This window comes from Haemaphysalis longicornis, unplaced genomic scaffold (genome assembly GCF_048455015.1).
Source record: "Haemaphysalis longicornis isolate Haplotype H1 unplaced genomic scaffold, Haemaphysalis longicornis Haplotype H1 scaffold_5, whole genome shotgun sequence".
NCBI lineage: Eukaryota > Metazoa > Arthropoda > Arachnida > Ixodida > Ixodidae > Haemaphysalis > Haemaphysalis longicornis.
The window spans coordinates 44,213,314-44,229,045 of record NW_027526385.1 but is presented as its reverse complement, the minus strand read 5'-3'; the positions used below and the strand labels follow the sequence as shown (position 1 = coordinate 44,229,045).

General features: G+C 47.3%; 1 protein-coding gene across 1 annotated transcript in view; it reads right to left on the bottom strand.

Moving 5' to 3' along the window:
* Positions 1 to 430: 430 nt before the first annotated feature.
* The window catches only part of LOC144139665 (extracellular serine/threonine protein CG31145), a 74,022-nt gene continuing 58,720 nt past the window's right edge, over positions 431 to 15,732 (bottom strand). The window contains exons 8-13 of the mRNA XM_077671955.1: positions 11,750 to 11,862; positions 10,480 to 10,633; positions 8,511 to 8,647; positions 7,963 to 8,044; positions 6,626 to 6,944; positions 431 to 5,690 (exon numbers count right to left, since the gene is read on the bottom strand). Of these exons, the coding sequence (XP_077528081.1) occupies positions 6,662 to 6,944; positions 7,963 to 8,044; positions 8,511 to 8,647; positions 10,480 to 10,633; positions 11,750 to 11,862 (769 nt within the window). The 3' untranslated portion in view covers positions 431 to 5,690; positions 6,626 to 6,661. The remainder of the gene's footprint in view (positions 5,691 to 6,625; positions 6,945 to 7,962; positions 8,045 to 8,510; positions 8,648 to 10,479; positions 10,634 to 11,749; positions 11,863 to 15,732) is intronic.

Sequence of the window (15,732 nt, the reverse complement as noted above, 5' to 3'; positions counted from 1 at the left end):
CACTGCTTAACCGGAAGTACGTCACGATGTAAGGGACGCAAAAGGGACGTTTTCACAAGGGACAGTTACGAGAATACTGCCCCTGGATCGTCCGCGCACTTCCCGAGACGCTATCCGGCGCTCGATTTTCCCATGTATTTCTATGGGACTTCCGGTCCGAAAGCAGTCCTCGGACTGCCCGCGGACCGTCCAGGACTGGTAAATCGAGGATGCCCGCTAGCATTTGTCAGACCAGCTGAAAAAAAAAAAAAAAAAAAAAAAACCTGCAAGCTGGAAATAATCGTCTTTAGCTAGAATAAGAATTTTTCAAGTTAGAAGCTGTCGATTCCAGCTAGAAGCTATAAAGCTCGTCAGACATGAAGCTGGAAATTATGATTTCTCGCTAGAAATGCTCTTTACATTTTCACGGGAGAGGGAATGATGAACGAAATTCAACAGTGGCATATATTTTTTATTCATCACCTTTGTACAAAATAGTCATGTATATTAAATTCATGTTATATAATGTGTATATAATAAGCCCTTTGGGTGGATTTGTAAAGTTTTGTGAACCCAAGAAGTTCCACACCCCCTACCTCCCCACATGGTATACAGCGAAACGAAAAACAAGTAGCGACGCCATGCACTGCGAAATGGCGGCCGCCCTTTTCCTTGAAGTAAACTCGAAGCAAATGTCCAGAGCATACAATTGTGCAACGCCGCGCGAAAAGGCCTGTCACAAGTTGATGGGCAGAAAAATTGGGTTCAGTAGACCAAAAGAGGAATAGATGCCGGGTGTCATCTTACACCATCTGTAAAAGGTGTTTTTATGACACCCTCTTCGTGAAGTTATCAGTTGCACGCTTCCAGCTTCTTTCAAAGTAAACGCACATTTACCGTGGAGCAGTTTAGTACGTGGCACAGTACATTTACCACATACAATTATTTACGTTTACTCCGCGAAAGAGTGAATATCTCCCCGTGGGAGTAAAATATTACCGGGAGTAAATTTACTCCAAAAATAGTTGAAGCTGAGCAGAGCCTGAGGCAAGCCAAATGGAGTCATACACACCCCCTCTTACGGGAATCTCGAATGATCAAAACTGAACAATCACAGTCGGCATGATGCAACGCAAATATTGTCGTCCTATGCCAACTAAGCTAAAAAAATTCTATGTTGAAATTTCTGCCACTTTCGTGACGTCTCAGAAGATGACACGCAATATCTGTCAAATGTCACCATAGCGGCGTCAGTCCATACAGCTGCAGACCACCCCTTGATGTGAGGAACGTTTAACTCTGGAAGAAACGCGTCTAAAGTTAAGGTAACCTGTGGTCGGTGCACCTAGCGATTTGTGGTTCTTTGCGGTGGCCGATCGTGCTCTTTTACAGGGAACGCCATTTTGATGGTTATCTAGGCCCCACAAAATTCATTGAGCATAAGGCGCCATCAATATCTCAGCAACTAAACGTCGCAAAATTCCTTTGCAGGCGCCTGGCTCTGCCATTTTTCATTTCAGGTATATCTTGTTATCGTTCGAAGATATTTTGTTACAGAACCGGTGTCGAGAAAACGAGACAGCCATGTCACAGTTTGTGGCAAAAGCAACTAAGGTAATATAAGAGTAGTAGCAGCCAATGATTACGAGTTACAAGGGCCGTGTTGCATCGATGAAGAGAAGTTACGACAGCGAAGAGGAAGTTGTTTAGAAATATGTAAAACTTTTGAGCAACTGACGCTTTTGTTCTATTTAAGCGACGTATGATGACAAAAGCTGGCACTGGTGATGGCCGTGATAAAGCATAGTGCAGAATGCACGCAATTTTTCATTAACCTGAACATTTTTTTGTGTTAATGAAAACCTACACCCATCTCTGAATATTGTGGGCATTCAATGCCGCACAACATCGATGAATTTAGGGTGCCGCATAATGGAGATAAGAATCCTCCCAGGGAAGTTTAAAAAAAGAAGAAGCAGACATGGATATAAGCATATTTCCTTCAAAGCTGCCTCAGGTTCCGAACAGAATCTCAATAAAAAATGTGTCCTGAGTGATTTACCACGTAACCCTCGCGGGCATTACGATGTGCCAGAAAAAATGGCGTCATGCTGCATCATGGTGTCATGTGCAATCAAAAACATGGATTCAAGCAGCAGGCTGCGACGTAAGAAAAAAAGTATGGTGTACACGTTGAATGTCCACAATGCACAATGTCACATCATTTACACAGTCAAATGGCGACATCACTGAGAGAAGTTCTTTTACAGATTTTTTTTCGTTCCAAAGTTCATGTACACAAGGTCTTCCAAAGGAGCAGTGTGTTTGCCATTTGATCTCATGAATGGGTCTCCCTAGTCTGCCCACGACAAATGCAAATTGGACGTCCCTTGTGCCGTATACTGTGAAGGTCACAAAGCTTTTGAGGAAATGCAGAATGATAGTGCCACCTCACGAAAAACTTGTAAAGCATGACAAAAACGAGTGAACAGACTCGCGTAACATCAATCAAAACATACTCCAACGAGTTCACCATGAAGCTAGGCTGATGGACAGTAGCTGCGCAAAGCTGACAACACGTGACAGAACACCTTGAAAAGGAACATCATTAAGGGATATGTTCAGGGCCGGTTTAACACTCGGGATATGTACCACACCACACTCCCTCTCATGGACAAATATAAGGACACCGAAGGCATTGAGAACGTGCCGCACACCCGCGGCAAAAACCGACGCACTCGATTGTCACAGACAGAAGAGCAAAGGAAAGGCCCCGGTACAACACACTGGCCGCGTTAAAAAGCACATCGTCAGTTGCTCCTGTATCGCACTGAAGTATGCCAGGAGCGGAGGAAATACCGTTTGTAGCCCGTACAGCACTGTCAGCACACACAATTGCGTGTAATTGATACTCATTTCCTCACAAGTACGAATTATACCGGTGTTCTGGAACATTAGCTGCAGATTGTGTTGGGAGACCTGTCATTGTGGCAGCATACCAACTTATTGGACTATGACAGGAGTTGAAAAGATGACATTTTTAGCTTGTCATGAATGCCCTACACACTTACGGCATATTGACTTAACGAAACTTGCAATTTCAGGCAGTTTTTTTGCCGACAAAGCCCAATTCCTGCCATTTGGATCGCTACAGTGGTTGGCCGCTGTCACAACAGTGAATAAATGGTGATGTGTGTATCCTGTGCTGTACGGGATAGGATATGCGATGACAGTGCCAGGTATGCACACCTGTTCAGACAGAAGAGTACACTTAGACTTGAACACGGACGGTACTAAAAGCGAATCTTGGCTGGTCTTGTTACGTTTGGTGCTGGTATGGGAATAGGCAGACTTTCCAGGTTGCTGCAACCAGCAGAGGACTCAAACATTAAGTTTATCCCACTATGTTCTAGACTTTGCCCTTGGCCGCTGCACTCCGAAAAAAAAAAACGACTTTGCTGAGTTTGGTGTATCTTGCACCGCGGCGACATCTGGACTATGCTACGCATGGTGGCCGGAGCCTTCAGACTTAATTGAGGCCACTGTAAACTTTTTACTCCTGTTCCAACTTCAGTGTACAACAATGTCCTCTATATGTCCTCCACCAGAAATGCAATTCTGCCATATAGGCTCGAACCAGCGAGATACTACGTAGCAGCAGGATATGCTTGACAAATTGCCACAGCGGCAAGTTTGTCGTCACACAGGTGAAGCCAAGCTAAGTTTGTACTCACCGAGGCATATAAGATGCATCCCCATGGGAACTATGTATGTACATGGAGACAGCGAATGTACAACTTTGGACACATAACATCGAATGCAAGCACAGATCGTGACGCACAGTCGGTGCTGAACTTACAACAGGTGCAAAACGCTTATGCAAAATTAATTTTTAATTTCTTAGGTGAAGACAGTCATTTTACTTATTATTTTCTGAAGATTGACGAAAATACAGTGGGGCTGCGGGCACATGGCGCCGCTAAGTCCACAACGCAGAAGATATAGAACGCACCATGGTAGGTATCTTGGACCGACAATCTTACTTATGGCGTCATACAAGATGGCATCCGAAGGAGTTGCACGATGTCAGAAAGTCAGTTTAAAACCTTCTTAATAACGAATACTCTTTACAGAGAAGTAACAGTATCACCAACAACGGGACTGATCCTTCTTAATGATTGCCACAGTTTTTAGTGAAGTTACGACATATGCTACGGCAACTTTTGATTGACGACAGTTTAACACTTGGTTGACCTGATGCAGCCTCACTTCGGTGGCACAAACGGTCACTCATATTACAAAACACTTGCCACGGAATCTCCCTGGAGCAGCAAAGCTTTCACGCGCAATTTAATGCTTTCTTTATTTGGCAGGTAGGTAGACCGATGCTCATAACAGTTGATGGTTAGTCGCAAGTACCGGATGATGATTAAGATAAATGCCATCGCACAAGATAAGTGCACCCATGAACAACGTGCAAGTTCTTATCCAGAAGAAGCTGACAAGCAGCACGTAAACGCTGCAAATAGGCTGCGGCTCGAAAACACGCACTAAAAATGATGATAACTAGTAACATTGCTGGAGCGAGAGACTAGAGAACCTTATCACGAATTCTTAAGAAGGTTTTGTTGTTGTCAATGTGCGATAAAGACACAGTGCTTTGATTCTCTCCAATAGCATATCATACGAGAGACGAAAAAAATATGGTAAGAGGTCAGGTAAGATAAACGTCCTTAGTTGTCCGATGGAATCAGTTCTTTGAGCCTTCCGGATTTCGGCGTTCGGAAATAAAAAAAACATGCTTCCAAAGCAATTAAAATAAGCCTTATAATTGATTAAGGTCTCCTATAAGACAGAAAAATTTGCAGTCATCAGTTTGTTTATCACACATACACTGCAAAGCCACATCCACAATGATTTAGCGCACTAGATACGTGACCTGCTTGCACTTCGGCACAAAACTTCTGCTCTTTTGCACAACAGGCCAACGCCAGATGAACTCCAAAGATGGCGGGCCTAACACGACGTCATTGCCCTCATTTTTGTGCGTGAAAAGAAAGAAGTGTAGATGTTCTCATTAAGTGTGACCGAAACTGTACGCTTTTCCATCACATGGGTGACACGTAGCAACGGACAACTCACAACACACAGAAACAAGTGGAGTGGCACGCACTCATCCTAGAGGAGTCCAGCAACACAACATGACTGGGACCATTCCCATGCTTTTAAATTAGAAAAAGTTGTCACGCCCGACCGTGGCATCGATCATTCTCTTAGGGCAGAAGTGATGCCAGGGGCCACTGTGGGAGTTGAACCCACATCACGTGACCGCACTCCGTTGCACGAAACCTACACACTGTCTTCAGCACCGTCCAGGAGATGGCCGAAGTATCACGTGCACGATGGCACAGTACTTGTGGTAATGGCATTTCCGGAACAGTGGCATCAACGCTGGCATCAACAGTGGCATCAACCGAGTCTTATACAGTTCTACGGAGATGCCAAGGCTTCTTGCACATTGGTGGAGACACGATGGCTTTGTCGGCATGCATCACAAGGCAGTCGGATCGGGAGAAGCTTTGTGGTGGTGGCTTGACGATGAAAAAACACACATAATCGATGGATGCCTGCGATGCCTGCAATGCCTGTGATGGACGCCAGACCCTCCAGCCAAGTGTGGCTATGGCGAACTTCGTGATATGTGGTGGTAGCTGCGAATATGTCAAAGAAGACAAGTTTAAAAAAGACTTAGAGAAAGACTGGCAGGTTACATGCAAACTTTCGCGCTGCACCAGAACAACCAGCTACAGTCAAAACTCGATCTAACGAAAGCCGACCTAACGAACAAATTTGAATTATCCCGCAGGTGCCTATACGGCTCAATGCTTTTTTGAACTTGAACTAACGAAACAGATTCTATGCCGTTCCCGATTTAACGAAGTAGTTCGAGAAACAGACACATTAAAAATAGCAATTTCGAATGTGTTTTGTCAGAACGCCACGAAGGTCATTGTGCCACGTCAGAAAAAAAAAACGAGGCATCTAGTTTCGTTTTTATGGAGGTTTTGAACGATAAAGAAATTGTAAAGAATGAACTGTTTGTAAAATGACAGTCCCGATTATACGAAGTTCTCGATGTAACGGAATAATTCGCGGTTCCTTCGTTAGATCGGGTTTTAACTTTATTAGAATACAGCCCTGGAGCGATAAAATATGACCACGCTGTGATCAGAGGATACCTCTACATGAAACCACTGTGTGGCTTACAGGCACACAGGGGCACGTTATGGCAGGCGATTGAACAAAGTCAAGGCAAGCATCTTGTCTAGCAAATAGCTGCTGCTGCAGCATTTAGTTCAGCCACAGAACCTTAGCATTCATTATTCAAGCCCAGCCTAGTAATCACTAGAGTTCCACTATATAGCTCCCGCAGCTCCCTGCAGGAGCTATATAGAGGAACCCTAGTAATCACTAGGAAAATACCCCACCTCTGTTTAGTGCAAAAATATGGAATGCGCCAAGAATACTCACACTTCCAACATAACCCTCTCTCTAGCTCTACTCTTCCACTTCTGTGCTTTCCACTTCACTTATAATAATTCAATTTGCTTATCCCCCCCCCCCCTTCCTCCAAGAAGGTACGTACCGACCACAGGGCGATTCACAGGATGATGCTTGGCGCTCAGGCATCATCCACGATGAGCACCTCAGCGGCAGAACGGTCGGTCACGCACTCCCTGAGCACCTCAAGCACCAGTCGCAGGCGCCGGTCGAGCGCTCGTAGGTGAGCCTCAGTGAGCACGGGGTTGACTGGGTCCCGCGACAGTGACTGGCGCATCACAGAGCTCAGCGGCTCACGCCCGTTGTGCAGGGACAACAGGCGCCGCAGGGTCGACCGTCGAAGCAGGCAGCACTGGTACAGCGGGGCCAGGATGCTCAGCTCGTCGTGGTGTGCCTTGCCGAACCTGCGGACATGGGAGATGGCGTCCAGAGGATGTGACACGAGCTCAGGCAGAGCTTACGAAGGTGCGAAGTTGGGGTGGTTGGCTTGAATTGAACATAATGGGAAAACAGCGGGAAAACAAGGATGGTAAAAAAGACAAATACTTGTGTTTGTCTTTTTCACCTGTCTTCATGCTGTTATTCCAGTGTGCTCAGACAGAGGTGATCTTAGATAGTCATATGAAGTTTTCAGTCACTTGTAGCTGTAGAACATACCTCTTTCATATGGGACGAATCTTCGCTGAAGATTTTACACCTCAGTAACACGGCCAGTAATTGAATTTCCTCTCAGCCCCTTCCGACTTTCTTCAGTTGCAGATTACCAGTACTAATGCATATATAGCTCAATTGTATGACTTAAAAGAACAATTGACGTTCGGCTATTTTAGGCATGCCATTGTTTGTAAAAACAAACAGTAGCACAAAAGGGACCGGGCATTGCAGTGATCCAAGCCAAACTGGCAACTTAGTGCCTGTCGTGTGTGTGTGTGTTCATACTTTCCGTCTTTCTTTGTGCAATTTGTTTCTTCGAGAAAGCTAGAGTATATTTGGTGCAAAATGCCGCTCTTGGTCTCAGGCATGCTAATATGTTTGGAATTCTATTGTAGTCTTTCCATTGTAGTTAGAGCGTCAACTTGAAATGGTGTGTAAAGTGGGTTGCTTCCGCAGGTTTCACAACTCATCTTCGTAACCAGTTATATATGGATGCAGGCCACCTGCAGAAATGAGTTCATTTTGAACAAAATCAGTTCGTAGTCTTTGCTCATGCTGTCTTCTTTCTTTTGTTCTGCACTTGATGCAGTTCGTCTCCCAATTACGCCAGGCTACATGGCTTTGCAGAAGTGTTGGCTGTTCACACGGTGAGCAAACCACGTCACAGCTGTAATGTTAAGAAGAAAGAGTTCCAGTGCGAGGACATGATAGAGCGCTAAACGATTGGTCTCCCTGTTTCACTGTACAAGAAAAGAATCGACAACGTACCCTCGGCCATGATCTAGATGGAGTGGCGAGGAGTTGTTGCCAAAGGAGAGGAACGTCTCGTAATGATGACGGTCCATGTTGCCTGGAAAGTACACGCCACTTGTGAATGAACCGTTCTGTCCTTTAAATGGCAGGCACTGAGCTGATATCCTAAACCACTTATAGTGAAAATGAAAGTCAACAATTTTAACTTGAGCTATTAACAAATGTGTCGTCTCTCTGGCGAAAGCTTGCAACATAAGACTGCCCCAAAGGCTACGGGAATAAACATTGCAGCCGAAGATGAAGAAAAAGACGAAAACACGCAAACAGGGTGTTATTTTTAACTACTGATTTGTTATTCTAAAGAATACATATTCAAGTTCTCTCCCTTTCGAGGGAAGGAATGTCTAAGATGCTTGCATTCGCCCTAGCCGAGTACATGTGTTTTCTTTCTACCTGTTTTTTTTTTGTGCGCGTGTGTGACGACAAAGTTAAAAAGGTAACAGTCAAGGTAGCACTAACAGCATCGCTTAAAAAAAAGAAACAGGAAGGGCAGTCCCTCTGACCTATGAGGAAGTCGAACACTGCCATGTCCATGAGGTCAGGCAAGCGGCGTCCGCGGTCATAGGGCGGCGTGCCCCGCACCTGGGAGCAGTAGTCGTCGTCCAGCTCCCACTTGGCTTTCCGCCGCTTGTGGTACGACCTGGGGACGTGGTCACAAGTTAGAGGCTCCATTTGGGCTCTCCAAAGCTGTACATTTATGGTTTCCTTTCTCGCCGAATAACAGGGAGACATCGATTAAAAATGATCCTCACACACCACATACAGTGGAATCTCAATGATATGAATTTCGGGATGATACGAATTTCTAAGAAGTCCCGGCGAAATTGCACTGTTTGCAATGGGAAAATTTCCGGCTGTTACGAACGGACCTGCGCGGCCCGGCGGATGATACGAACGAGCGGCGAGGCGCCCGACTGCCGAGCGGGCAAGCGACGGTGACGTACGGGCTCTCGCTCCATGCTTTGTCGCTCTTTCTCCAGGAACGGCCGGACTGTTGTTTTCTGCCCGCAAAAACGCGCCGTGCACGCCCTATAGGGGCGCTGACGCCATCGCGGAACTAAGGTCCCTGATTCAGGGACCTTACGCGGAACCACCCGCACGCCGCGCGCGGCGCGGCCAGCGGCGGCTTCGACCGCGAAGTGGTGCAGGGCGCTCGAGCGACCGCTTCTAACCGTTCTTTGAAATGCCGCTCAAGGTACACACGAAGTTGCTTGTACTGTAAAGGAGCCTATAATGTGGGTGAAAACGGTGCTATAAAACATCATCCGCGCCGCCAGTGAAAGCGCCCATGAAATATCTGTTGGGGTGCTAAGCCTAAACATCTCCGGCCAGCCGGCTGTCTCCCATGGAGGAAGGAAAATGTTCTTTCCTTTTTTTCTTTTGGCTCAAAAGAACAAACTTTTCTTTCCTCCATGCTGTCTCCAGTGCTTCGAAACTGCCGCCATGAGGCACGCGCCTCCCCATTGGCGCAAGTCGTCAGGCTCCTCCCACTGCCGCGAGCGTCGCGCGTCATTTTCTGACCGAGGCGGAGGCTGCCGCGGGCGCGGAATCGTCGACACGGGCGTGAAAAAAATCGCACGCGCAACGCCGACGCGCACGAATCGCGTGCAAAAACGCGCGATGCGGTCCACGCCTTGACTGTTGCGGCGTGTAGTGAGCTTGGGCACCGCGAGTGAGGAGACGAAAGTCCAGAAAGGACTGCTCGCCGACATGAAGGTTAAAAAAAAAAAATAGAAAAACATCACAGGCTCCTTCACGCGAAAAGAAATAAATGAAAACTTTTTTAGTGCTCATTTTTTTTGTCTGCGGTGTTGGCTCATACGAATTTCGGATGATATTAATATTTTTCGCGGTCCCGCGAGATTCATATCATCGAGATTTCACTGTATATTAATAGAAATATGCATGTTTTTCTGACAAAAGAAATTTGTCGTAACAGTACACCTGTGGACTGCACCTGACCGCCAAAACGCACCTCTAATTACACTATTGATATAATGAATTTATTCCAAATACATCTCGCGCTAAAGTTCTTAATAACAAAAGTACGCACGACAAAATAGACTTAACACCCCGCGTGTTCAATTGAACAAGGTTCAAATCTCGACAAGTTAACTTTCATGACCAAAAATCTTGAAATGGATGTCCTCGGGCGCATATTTTATCCTCCGTGCTTTATTCGTTGTTCGGCATACAGGCACATATGTGCACACCGAAACCTGAAGGCATGTTTGACAAAAGTACTGCATGTTTAATCGCATCATCAGTTTCTGCTGAGTACTGCGCCTAAGGACCCACCACCAACCATGAATGCTGACATCGCTAGAAGAGTTTGTGTTACAGAAAAGAACGTGCACGCTGCATTCTTGCCAGTTGTGATGTAGGAGGTTCATTGCTGATCGACAAGAGCGTGCATAGGAATCTCGGATGTAGTTCGCGTATGGCGCAAAGCCGGATGCGTTGTGCACTCACCTGCGCCAAGGGTGCCGCCAAGACTTTCGAGGCGCAATGTCCTTGGAGGGGAGGAACACGGCGAAGCTCCCTTCGAGCGTGTCGGGGTTCCCACAGATGGCATGCGACGTGTCGCAATAGTAGCTGCACTTGCCGTGGAAGCACAGGTTGTTGGCTGCGAAGAACAGACCACACCACCACTAGTCAATGAGCAGAACTCTTGGTTCAGTAAAGTCTGTTAAGGCAACATAGCTAATTCAGTAGCAGACCACTTTCTGAAATACGCTGGTTAAATCTCGATAATATTCTGTCTATTTCACAAGTTGCGTGCAGCCCTGTAGATGCTACATGGTTCCCAACCATTACGCCCATTTGGAGCATCCAGATCACCGCAACATTCTGCAGGGGTCAAATGAAAAAAAGCGACAATAGGCATACTGCATGGATGCAGTCAGTGCTGTACGCGTTAGCTTTTCCCCTCCCCTCGTGTCTTTCTCATTCTCTCCCACCCTCCCTCCCCCATCCTCCCTTCTACCTCTCCGCCCCTTTTATATCTTCATTTAACCAAGCTCTTCGTCACCTCCTCTCCCTCCTCGTTCACCTCCCTATATTCATCTCTCCTCCCTTTCCTTCTTCAGTTATCCCACGCGGAAGGCATGCATAAAACTTGGCCCGCTGCCACTACATCTGGGGAAAAAGTGCGATTCCATGCTCAGAACTGCTGCTGTAAAGTGCGGAGCACTTAAGGGGCCCGGCTTGTCGTCATAGCTCGGCCACGCGGCGTCACATACCCAAACAGACGCCTCAAAAAGATACCCGCTTCCCCTGGTCGGGATCGAACCTCAATCCCTCGCGTTACAAAGCCGATGTCAACCCCATTGCGCTACACAGGCAAAGATTACTCATATACGAAGTGTTAGAGGTGATCTTTTCGCTGTGACATTGCCACGGAGGCTGCCATTGCCAGGCCGCAAATAAGTGCACGATATTACACAACAAGAAAAAATCATGAATTAACGAATTAAATAGCCCAAATTAATGAACATTCAATCCAGTGTCGCTTTATACGCCTTTTCAGAGGCTGCGGAACTCTCTCTTGACTACTTTCGGTATCAACGCTAGGATGATACTGAAATTAGGCAATAGAGAACGCCACAGCCCCTCTGGCGAATCACTGTTCCGCACTTGACATCTTTCACGCACGTTGAGTGTAAGTGCTTTAATTTTTTATATGCCTCCTTTTCTCAAATAGGTGTGTCTTGAATGCATCCAAGAGCAGGCATATTATCACCTGGCGACACGAAGAAGGTCTTGAGGATGTCCTCGTCGGTGATGGCGTAGATCTCGGTGGTCATGTTCAGCGTACGGCCCACCACAGGAGGCGCTCGACGGAAGCCCAAGATCCTGCGTGTGGATTATTCGTACCCCGCCCTTAATCACAACGGCCGAGAAAACAAATCTCAGTGCTCAAGTGCACTCAGGGTCACAATAATCTAAGCTTTTGCTCCGAGTGTACAGGTTAGTTCCTGGGAGTTGCAATTGTACACCACTTTTTCATGTAAGGTCATAAAATCTAATAATATTCATCGTGTTTACTATTCGTCTGGCAATTTTACGTTATATTTTATCCACTACAAATATTACAGGCACAGCGACGCTTCACTTTGTAAATACGGGTTATAACCGCACGCTTCGTGGGCACGCCTAAACCGCGTCTATTGAAGCGAAGCTATCTTTGGCATTCCTCCCGGATTTCCGGGCTGCCGCCGCTGCTGCTGCTGCTGCTTTCTGACAAAGCGCGCCGCTGGATTTTATTAGAGCCACTAGCGTAGCTTATTTGAGCTGGCAGCTGTGCCTGAACGGCGAGCTGAATGGCAGGAGCGCTTTAATTGCGCAAACAGCGAATGTAAACGTGACAGTCGGGGCAGACCACGTGGCTACGACTCTTCCGCGTGACTATGACTAGAGTGCACTAGAAGGAGATTCTTATAGTACAATCTAGTTTGACTGCTTACAGCGCAGCTCCTTGGGAGCGGCCATGTTGGCCATCGTGACGTCATTCGGCATAGCTGGCCTTTTATTACGCGATTCTAGAAGTGGGAGACAGTGCTGCTCAGCTCGGATAAGGGCTCGTACCCGGGAGAGCAGGTCCGCCTGGTACAGAAGGCCGAGGCCGCCGCCAGGGAAGAAGGACTAAAGCCCCTTTATTACAGGGGCTTCAATCAAGGCTTCCTTTCCCTAACTCCCATCTATGGACAAATAAATGTTGTCACTCATGCACTCACTCGCTGTGGCCTTCGCTGATGCCCGTGCGCATCGGCCAGCGCCGGCGCGGCTCTATAGGCGAATTTGACAATTCTTTTTTAATTACACGATGATTTCGCTGACGTCATACCCGTCACGGAAGTGACGCCTGTACAACGAAGCGAGCGGTCTGTAAAAGGTGCACCCCTGCACATAGGGTCTTCTTGCGGGGAAGCAACCTTTAGTACTAAAGTGTTTTATGCTGCGATACCCCAAGGTTTCACCGACGTTATATCCACGGAAATGACACCAGTACATCTTTGCCGAAGCGGCCCGCCAGCAGGACGTCGCTCGCAAAGCACGCCCACAAGACAGCAGCCGCCAACCCGCAAATCATGCTCAGCTGCAGATTTCGCTGCACATTTCAATTTCGTGTTTGACTGATTCCTATGACAGAGGAATAAACCACAGTTTTTTAGTGTTGCTATGAATGGGGGCTTGTTGTCAAACTATAGGTAGGGTGCACCAGCGTTCAGAAATTACTTAGTCACAAAAAATCCCACATAAAGGTTGCTCGTACGCTGTTTTGATTGGCGTTCGTCGCCTATATTTTCCTATTCGCGCGTTTCGTCCAAATAAAGCTGTCCGATCGATTTATTTTTTTATTTCTACGTGATGGCATAGAGTAAAAACCTGAGTTGTAAAATCGCGTAATAAAACAATTGTGTATGCATTAATGGGGCATTTAAGTGAATTTATCAAGCTGCCGTTTTTGCTTGCACTGCGCAGACTGGCTCAAATGAACACACTTTTCATCGTTTATCCGGGCGATAAGGCGGTATTTATTTTAGAAAGCCGGAAACAAGAAAAACTATCATGCGCTGTTTGCGGCGGCTGCACAAACTCAGTGACGTCAGTTAAAGGTGCTACGTGGTTGGACGATGGCCAAGGTTAACATTCACCCAAGTTTCGGTTTCGGTTGTGCGAAACAACATGCTTGGCAACCGACGTTATCGTTGGATGGGCCTTCTCGATATCTCAGTAATCGGCATACTGCACTTCTGCCATGTTGTCGGCTCTAAAATGCGTCAGATAAGCCTACCAGGACCTTGGAATCGTAGCAAACACTAGCCGAGAGCTACTCAGTGGATCAACGCCCTCCGCGTCACCGCAGGTGCTCAAATGCCATGCGCTTTTCCTCCATATTTGGAGCTTGCCTCACTCATGTCTGTATCGTAAAAAGCGTGTTCGCACCAAGCCAAGGGCCTGCTGATAATGGCCTGTGCCCACTGCCCGCAAGCAGTCGGTGCTTATATGGCAATAGCACGCCAACGAGAACTCGCTAGCGCCGCTCCGATAGTGAGCGGGAGCGCCATTGCGCATGCGTGGCAAGCTTGGCCGCCAACGGGATTGGTGCCGGCTGCGCTGAGCGGGCCGCCGGTACCAGGGCGGACCGTCGAAAACGGTCAGCTAAAACTTTCTAGTGTCAGTCTACGCGCGTTCTGCGAACTCGCTCGTGGAGCAATGAACGTTACAGCGCAAAAATGGAGAATTCAGTATAGAAAACATCGACCGAAAACAAAGAAATAAACCTACAAAAAAAAAGGATGTACTTTGGAGGATTCGAACTTGCGAGTAGCACAAAAACATATCTACCGCTCCAGGCCACTCGGCCACGAGCCAGCGCTGCTGGGGATGGACACATAAAGTATATAACGTATATCCAGTTTACATTTCGTAGCGTAAGCTACACTGGCCTAGGTTGAGCAGTTTAGCGTGGACCATGAGCGGCCGTGCTACGCAAGCGCGAGGAGCATTGGATCGGATTAGATTGGCTTGGCTTGGATTCGGATTAGATAAAGTTAGATTGTATTGGATTGGAAATACAATCCAATTGGTGTACGGGTGTATAGAGAATTGGGTCTGCACATTCGCCGGTCTGCGCATTCCAGAGGAGTGATGTCATAGCCGCGGCAGACGCACTGGCGCCGGCGCGTGCCCAGCTGTGCGCCTTGGTTGCGCAGTAGCCAAGTCTGACGCTGCACCGGAGCCGCTTTGTAGCCGTTTCGCGTGGCTCCTGGAGAGCCGTGCTGGCATGCGCGAGAAGCAGTGACCGGACTGGACTGGATTGGATTGGATTGGATTGTAAATCGCTTAAGCAGCAGTAAGCATGATAATCCGCTAATCCTAGACAACCAGGAAACCTAAGAATAACCAGCTGAACCTTGGCTAACGCTACGTATATCCTGGCATAGCCGAGCCAAGCAACTGGTATTTTTTATTTAGTTTTAGCGTTTCAAGCAGCCTAGATGACTATTTGTTGTATAAAGTTCCTGCAATAAGCGTCCCCCAAATTTCCACAATATCTCATGTCTAGCAATTGCATTTCTTAGACGGAAAAGCGTTCGCATATGTGTGGTCGTGCTGCCGAGTGCTGTGCTTGTTCACCCAGCGCAGAAAAGTGCTTCCTGCACCATATTTTACGGTAAAAGTTTCGGTTGATTTTATTTCCTTAGTACATATATATTGACTTCGCTGACTCTTCGCCCGCCTTCAAGTGGCCTTAGATTTTCCTACTAATGTACCAGTCAGCGAAGCGTCGCATGTGCGCTGGTGCAGCTTGTGTTGAGCGACCTGGACTTGGACCTTGATGCAATCTACAAACTAAGAAACTAAAGAAAGGCACATTCTTCTATCCACAAACGTGTGGTGGCTTAGTTTCAACTAAGCGAACGAACTGCGACGACCTGTCGGCGGCCGGCGGACGCTGGGCCGACTGACCCTGTCGGAAGGTCGGCGAGCCGTGCAGTAGCGCAGTCAAGCCAAGCCATTTGTTTCTGACGTCATGCAAAACGCCACCGAAAATGGGCGAGGATGCAGAGAGGAGGACAGCATTTTCCAGTTGACTCTTCTGGTGAATAAAGTCGCGTAAACGCAGCGTGCGGTCGAAACATGGCGTATACAGACTCCAGACTACAATTTCCGCTCGTAATCACGCAGTGCTTACAAATCACTTCAGTGTCCCTTTAA